The following is an 8134-nucleotide window of genomic DNA, read 5'->3' on the forward strand; positions in this document are numbered from 1 at the left end:
CCCCTCTCAGGGAAACAGTTCTGCCTCAGCTCCAGCCTCAACCTCCCCTGGGGCACCCTGAGCCCCTTTCCTCTTGGCCTGTAGCTTTTAACTTGGGAGCAGAGACCGACCCTCTCAGCCACAGCCAGGGAGTCAGAGTGATCAGGTCTCCTCTGAGCCTCGTTCTCTGCAGACTGAACCTTTGCCTCAGGTACCCTCATTTAGCCCAGAGCTTCCCAGTGCATCTTCTCTCCCTGCAGCCCCTCAGTGTCCCTGTGGCAGTGAGTGAGGGGGCCCAGCACTGAGCACAGCCCTGGAGCTGCAGCCTCCCCAGGGCCCAGCACAGGGGACAATCCCTGCCCTGGGGCTGCTGCCACCCCACTGCTCAGCCCAGCCAGGCTGCCACTGGCCTTCTTGCCCCCTTGGGCACGCTGCTGGCTCCTTGCCCTCGGGCAACCTCAGCCCATGGCCACATCCCTCTGAAGAACTTCCCTTCCCTCTACACACCAGCCAACATCACCACAGTGGCACCCACAGTGTGGCAGCAACACTGTCACCGTGGCAGCACCCGTGGGGACACCCACACTGTGGCAGTAGCACCGTGTGTCACCCACCACAGCTGCACCAACCTCACCATAGCAGCACCAACCTCTCCACAGCTGCACCCACACTGCTGCAGTGGCACCCATCACCTCTAGGCTCATTTCAATTGCCAGAGACCTTTAATATCACAGTGGGGGACCCACACACAACACCCACATCCCTGGCACCGGCAACGCCCACCTCACCACAGCATCAGCCACACGGTGTGGCTGAGCACCAGCTCTGCCTCCTCCTCCTCCTCCTCGCCCGGGGCCATGCAATGCCCCTTCCCACCCCCTCCAAGCCTCACCCCCGCCCCGCGGCTCCGCCGCTCTCCGCCTCCCCCGCCCCTTCCCCTCCCCGCAGCAGCTGCACCAGCTCCCCCGTGAGCCGATACCTCTTCCCCTCCCACCAAAAGTGAGTCGGGGGCTGCTCCGGCCCCTGCTCGTACTCCAAGCGGGACCCCCACTCCAGAGCCAGCGCCGAGCGCACCGGCCCCGCGCCCCCCGCCCGGCCCGGCGCCGGGTGGTACAAGCGCCCGTTCTCCGGCAGCATCACCAGCGCCTCGGGCCGGAACGGCACGGCCAGCCGCTCCCCGCCGCCGCAGAACGACAGCACGGCGCGGCGGGAGCAGGAGGAGGCTGAGGAGGAGGCGTCCGGGGGCAGGAGGCGGGTGAAGACGATGGGTCTGTGCTCGCAGCGCAGGAAGTTGCGCTCCGCGCCGCAGCGGGACACGAACGGGAATTCGCGCTCGTAGCGGCCGCTGCGGTTCCGCTCCAGCCGCGTGAAGAAGAACGTGAGGAAGGTCACGTCTGCCGGGATGGACCCTCATTAACCCGCGCCTCTCCTTAATTAACAGCCCCCCCTTTTAATTAAGCCGCATCGCCGCTCGTGGTTAGCCCGCTGGGAACGGCCGCTGCGGGGCTGCGAAGGGAGGGTGAGGAAGAAGAGGAGGAGGAAGGCAACGTCTGCTGGGATAAACCATCATTAACCCCTTCCCACAATTAACTCCGTGTGCTCCTAATTAACCTCCAACCCTCCTAATTAACCTCCAGCCCCCCTAATTAACCCCCAGTGTCCCCATGATTAACCCACTTGGAACAACTGCGGTTCTAAGGGAGGGTGAGGAAGAAGATGAGGAGGAGGAAGGCAACGTCTGCTGGGATAAACCATCATTAACCCCTTCCCTGAATTAACTCCCTGTGCTCCTAATTAACCTCCAATCCCCCTAATTAACCTCCAACGCCCCTAACTAACCCCCAGTCCCCCCATGGTTAACCCCCTCAAAACAACCACTGCGATTCTAAGGGAGGGTGAGGAAGAAGAAGATGAGAAAGGCAACGTCTGCTGGGATAACCCCTTCCCACAATTAACCCCCAGTGCTCTTAATTAACCCCAACCCTCCTAACTAACCCCCAATTCTCCATAATGAACCCTCCCATAGAGGCTGCCGGGGTTCAGCTCCAGGTGAGTGAGGAAGGCAACGTTAATTAACCTCACACCCTCGTTAATTAACCCTCCCCTAATTAACACCGGAGAAAGGGGGGTGTTCCTTAATGGGAAAGCGATTTGAAGGGGCTGAGGGAGGTTGGGGGGGGGGGGGGGGGGGGTGAGTAGGGATCAGTGTTACCAAGTGCCTGGGAGCAATTAAGGGCAGGAAGTGGTTAATTAAGGTGGTGATTAATATGCAAATTAGGTTGAGAGGAGGATGTTTTGGCACCTACGAAGGCCATGAAGGGGATGAGAGTATCTTCTCCCCACTCCACAGCCCCCCCAATACAGATGAGACCCCAAATAAAGATGAGTCTCTAATTAAAGACCCTAATTAAGGCTAAAACGCTACTGAATGGTGATGGGGAGGAGGGATTTTGGGGTGATTTGGTTTTTTGGAGGGGTTCTGAGGAGATTTGGGGGGGTTGGGGGGATTTTGATTGCTTTTGGAGAGAGTTGGAGGGGATTTGGGGTTTTTTGGGGGGGATTTGGGGGCTTTGGGGATTTTCGGGGGATTTATTTTGGGGGGGCTGGAGAGGATTTGGGGGTTTCTGGGGGGCTTTTGTGTTTTTTGGGGTGATTTGAGGGGATTTGGAGACTTTGGGGATTGTTTGGGGGGATATTTTGGGGGGTTTGGGTGGATTTTGACATTTTTTGGGGGGTTGGAGAGAATTTGGAGGCTTTTTGGGGGGGATTTGGGAGGTTTTGGGATGCTCTGGGGGGATTTGAGGGGGATTGTTGGGATTTGGGGGCTTTTGAGGTCGGGGGGAGTTGGGGTTTGGTTTTTTGGGGGGATTTGGGAGGCTTATTTGTGGGGGTTTTAGGGTGGGATTTGGGTCTTTGGAAGGGGTCAGAGAGGATCTGGGGGATAATTTTGGGAGGATTTTGGTTTTTGGGGGCATTTTGAGGGGTCATTTTTGAGGGGGAGGATTTGGGGGGCTTTTGGGGGGATCCCAGTACCTTTGAAGCAAGTGATGAAGTTCTTCACTTTGGTGTCATCCAGGAAAAGCTGCAGAAAAAAAGGGGAAAAGCCTCAAAATCCCAAGGCAGGTGCAAGGGCCAAATGGGATCTGGCTGGGATCCATCCAGGGGCCATCTGGGAACCATCCAGGGGCCATCCAGGCTCTGCCCTGGGTCCATTTACAGTCTTTTCATGGGGGTTTTGTCCAGGATCCGTTTTGTCTCTGGGCTGGGATCCATCCAGGTTGTGTCCTGGGTCCATTTAGAGCCTTTTGGGGAGGGGGGGGTTTGTCTGGGATCCATCCAGGCTCTGCCCTGGGTCCATTTAGGGTCTTTTGGGGGGGCGGGGGTTGTGCAGGATCTGTTTTGTCTCTGGGCTGGGATCCATCCAGGTTGTGTCCTGGGTCCATTTAGGGTCTTTTTGGGGGGGCGGGGGTTGTGCAGGATCTGTTTTGTCTCTGGGCTGGGATCCATCCAGGTTGTGTCCTGGGTCCATTTAGGGTCTTTTTGGGGGGGGGTTGTCCAGGATCTGTTTTGTCTCTGGGCTGGGATCCATCCAGGCTGTATCCTGGGTCTATTCAGAGCCTTTTGGGGAGGGGGAGGTTGCCTGGGATCCATTTGGGATCCATCCAGCCTCTGCTCTGGGTCCATTTAGGTCTTTTTGGGGGAGACTGTCCAGGATCTGTTTGGGTTCTGTGCTGGGATCCGGTTGGGATCCATCCAGCATCCATCCAGCCTCTGTCCTGGGTTCGTTGAGGTCTTTTTTGGGGGGGTTCTGCCCAGGATCCGTTGGGGATCCTCTCGGATCCTTACAGACACGCCCTTAACCCTATAGACACCCACATATATCCCTAGAGACATCCCATAACCCTACTGACACTCATACAGACACCCCCTTAACCCTATAGACACCCACATATATCCCTACAGACACCCCCATAACCCTACTGACACTCATACGTACCCCTAGAGACACTCCCATAACCTTACAGACACCCCCTTAACCCTATAGACACCCCCATAGATCCCTATAGGCATCCCCCATAACCATATAGGCACCCACATATATCCCTATAGACACCCCCATAACCCTACTGACACACACACACGTATCCCTATAGACACACACATGACCATACAGACACCCCCATAACTCTGTAGGCACCCACATATATCCCTATAGGCATCCCCGAAGCCTATAGACACCATATATATCCCCCCATAGCCTTCTCATAGCCCCTATAGCCTCCTCATAGCCCCCCATAGCCTTCTCATAGTCCCTATAGCCCCTTCATAGCCCCCCATAGCCTTCTCATAGTCCCTATAGCCCCTTCATAGCCCCCCATAGCCCCTATAGCCCCCATAGCATCCTCATAGCCCCTATAGCCCCCTCATAGCCCCCCATAGTCTCTTCATAGCCCCTATAAACCCCTCATAGCTCCCATAGCCCCCATAGCATCCTCATAGCCCCTATAGCCCCTTATAGCCCATATAGCCCCCCATAGCCCATATAGCCCCTTCATATCCCCTATAACCCCTTCATAGCCCCTATAGCCCCCCATAGCCTCCTTATAGCCCATATAGCCCCCCATAGCCTCCTCATATCCCCCTCATAGCCCCCCATAGACCCTTCATAGCCCCCCATAGCCTCCTCATAGCCCCCATAGTATCTTGGTAGCCCCCCATAGCCTCAGCATAGCCCCTACAGCCCCCCATAGCCCCCTTATAGCCCATATAGCCCCCCATAGCCCATATAGCCCCCCGTAGCCCCCCACTGACGGGCTCCAGAGGGAACGAGCAGCACCAGCCAGACGCTTTTTATTCACACGCCGTGGGGGGAGGGGCGGGGGGGTGGTGCCTCTGGACCCCTCCCCCCAATCTGGATCCCCCCCCCCCCCCACGCCCCCGGCCCACGCGCGGGGAGGGTCCCACAGCCGCGGGGGGTGGGGGGGCTCGGGGAGATGCTCGGAGTCGGCTTCATAATAAATAAAAGGCTGAAACGGAAAAAAAGGGGGAAAAAGGGGAAAAAGGGGGAAAAGAGAGAGGGGAAATACAAAAGCTGAGGGGGGGAAAGGGTTAAATGGGAACAGAGGAAGTGGGGACCCCTCCCGGCCCTGGGGGACCCCCCCACACACCGGTGTCACCCCCCACTCTCCCCCTGTGCCCCCTCCCCCCCACGCCTGGCAGTGAGCAGAGCTGGGAGGTAGCGCTGGGGGTCCCCCCACCCCGGGACCCCCCTCACCCTGTGACATCCACCTCGGGGACCCCCTGCGCCTTGGGGACCCCCCCTCACCCTGGGGACACCCTGCGCCTTGGGGACCCCCCCACCTCGGTGACCCACCTTGAGGACCTCCCCTCCCCCTGGGGACACCCATCTTGGGGATCCCCTCTCACCCTGGGGACCCTCCCTCCCTACTTTGGGGACACCCCCACCTTAGTGACACCCACCTTGGGGACCCCCCCCACCTCAAGGACTCCCACTTTGGGGACCCCTCACCTTAAGGACACCCTCCCATTCAGTGACCCCCCCCCCCCTTCCACCTTGGAGACATCCCCCTCAACTTTGGGGACCCCTCCCACCTTAAGAACTCCCACTTTGGGGACCCCTCCCCTGGGGACACCCACCACTTTGGGGACCCCCTTCCTTGTGACACCCACCTTGAAGACCCTCCACTTTGGGGACCCCCCCCCTTCCCCTCCATGGCCCCCCCAACCCCGAGGAGAAATCAGCATCTGGGTTGATAATTAGGGGCTTCTAATTAATAACTCTCTTTACACATCTCTGGACTCTGATGGGTGTCCTGTGCCACCCCACCCCCTCCCCACCCATGTGTGCTCCTGGGGTGCCCCCTCCCCTGTGGGTGCCCCCCACCCTCACCGTCCCATGTCACCCGAAGGCACTTGGGAAAAGCATTTTTCTTCTCCTCTCACCATTCCCGTGTCCCCACACCATCCCCTTCTCCCCTCACCATCCACTTCTCCCCTCACCATCCTCTTCTCCCCTCACCATCCTCTTCTCCCCTCACCCCCCCCCGTCCCCTCACCAGCCCCATGTCCCCTCAATATCCCCTTCTCCCCTCACCACCCCCGTGTCCCCTAACCATCCCGTTCTCCCCTCACCATCCCCTTATCCTCTCACCATACCGGTGTCGCCTCACCATCCCCTTCTACCCTCACCACCCCCGTGTCCCCTCACAATCCCATTCTCCCCTCAACATCCCCGTGTCCCCTCACCACCCCCGTGTCCCCTTACCATCCCTTTCTCCCCTCACCGTCCCCGTGTCCACTCACCCCTCCCATGTCCCCTCACCACCTCCTGGTCCCCTCACCATCGCCTTTTCCCCTCACCACCCACGTGTCCCCTCACCCCCCCCGTGTCCCCTCACCGTCCCTGTGTCCCATCACCACACCCGTGTCCCCTCACCTCCCCCATGTCCACTCACCGCCCCCGTGTCCCCTGACCCCCCCATGTATCCCCTCAGAAACCCCTTCTCCCATCACCACCCCCTTCTCTCGTCACCACCCCCGTGTCCCCTCACCCCCCCCGTGTCCCCTCACCACCCCCCTATCCAATCACCCCCCCCGTGTCCCCTCACCAGCCCCATGTCCCCTCAGCAATGCCTTCTCCCCTCACCCCCCCGTGTCCCCTCACCAGCCCCATGTCCCCTCAGCAACTCCTTCTCCCCTCACCACTCCCATGTCCCCTCACCGCCCCTGTATCCCTTCACCCCCCCCGTGTCCTCTCAGAAACCTCTTCTCCCGTCACCACCCCCGTGTCCACTCACTGTCCCCGTGTCCCCTCACCATCGCCTTCTCCCCTCACCACCCCCGTGTCCCCTCACCGCCCCCGTGTCCCCTCAGAAACCTCTTCTGCCATCACCACCCCCTTCTCTCCTCACAACCCCCGTATCTCCTCACCCTCCCCGTGTCTTCTCACCTTCCCCTTCTCCCCTTACCATCCCCTTCTCCCCTCAGCATCCCCTTCTCCCCAAACCATCCCTTTCTCTCGTCACCACCCCCTTCTCCCCTCACCACCCCCTTCTGCCCTCACCACCCCCTTCTCCCCTCACCCTCCCCGTGTCCCCTCATCCCCCCCGTGTCCCCTCAGCAACTCCTTCTCCCATCACCATCCCCTTCTCCCCTCACCATCCTGGTGTCCCCTCACCATCCCCGTGTCCCCTCAACATCCCCTTCTCCTCTCACCACTCCCGTCTCCCCTCACCACCCCCGTATCCCCTCACCACCCCCGTGTCCCCTGACCATCCCCTTCTCCCCTCACCACCCCCGTGTCCCCTCACACACCTCGTGTCCCCTCAGCACCCCTTTCTCCCCTCACAACCCCTGTGTCCCCTCACCAGCCCCGTTTCCCCTCACCACCCCTTTCTCCCCTCACCCCCCCGTGTCCCCTCACCGTCCCCTTCTCCTCTCACCGTCGCCGTGCCCCCTCACCATCCCCATGTCCCCTCACCCCCCCCGTATCCCCTCACCACCCCCTTGTCCCCCCACCGTCGCCGTGTCCTCTCACCGTCGCCGTGCCCCTCACCATCCCCATGTTCCCTCACCCCCCCCATATCCCCTCAGAAACCCCTTCTCCCCTCACCACTCCCGTGTCCCCTCACCACTCCCGTGTCCCCTCACCGTCCCATTCTCCCCTCACCGTTCCCTTCTCCCTCACCGTCGCGTGCCCCCTCACCATCCCCATGTCCCCTCACCAGCCCCTTCTCCCGTCACCACCCCCGTATCCCATCACCAGCCCCTTCTCCCCTCACCATCCCTATGCCCACACTGTTCCCCACACCATCCCTGTGCCCACACCGTGTCCCCTCCCCGTCCCTGTGCCCTCACCATTGTGTCCTCTCACCATCCCCTTCTCCCCGCACCATCCCCTTCTCCCCTCACCATCCCCGTGTCCCCCCCCATCGTGTCCGCAGCCCCCCGTCGCCCCCCATCATGCCATGCCTGTGCCCTCAAACAATCCTGAAGCTGCTGGTGACGGGCTCGGCGCCCTCTCGCACGCGGGTGCTGATGCCCATCCTGCAGTACCCGCTGTACTCGGCCACCATCGCCGAGCTGGGGGCCGTGCAGCTCGGCTACTACCTGGACGAGGAACGCTGCTGGGCAC

The 8134-nt window shown here is 60.3% G+C and overlaps 1 protein-coding gene across 1 annotated transcript; it reads right to left on the reverse strand.

Annotated features, from left to right (window-relative positions):
• Window positions 1–867: 867 nt before the first annotated feature.
• On the reverse strand, window positions 868–6445 carry LOC133626464 (UPF0598 protein C8orf82 homolog). The gene is made up of 4 exons (XM_062006006.1): window positions 6437–6445; window positions 4945–5006; window positions 3013–3059; window positions 868–1373 (listed from the first exon to the last, which is right to left on the reverse strand). Exons 1-4 carry the CDS (start codon window positions 6443–6445, stop codon window positions 868–870), a joined length of 624 nt encoding a protein of 207 aa, XP_061861990.1.
• Between the last annotated feature and the right edge of the window lie 1689 nt (window positions 6446–8134).

Source organism: Colius striatus, chromosome 12, assembly GCF_028858725.1.
Source record: "Colius striatus isolate bColStr4 chromosome 12, bColStr4.1.hap1, whole genome shotgun sequence".
NCBI classification, from domain to species: Eukaryota; Metazoa; Chordata; class Aves; order Coliiformes; family Coliidae; genus Colius; species Colius striatus.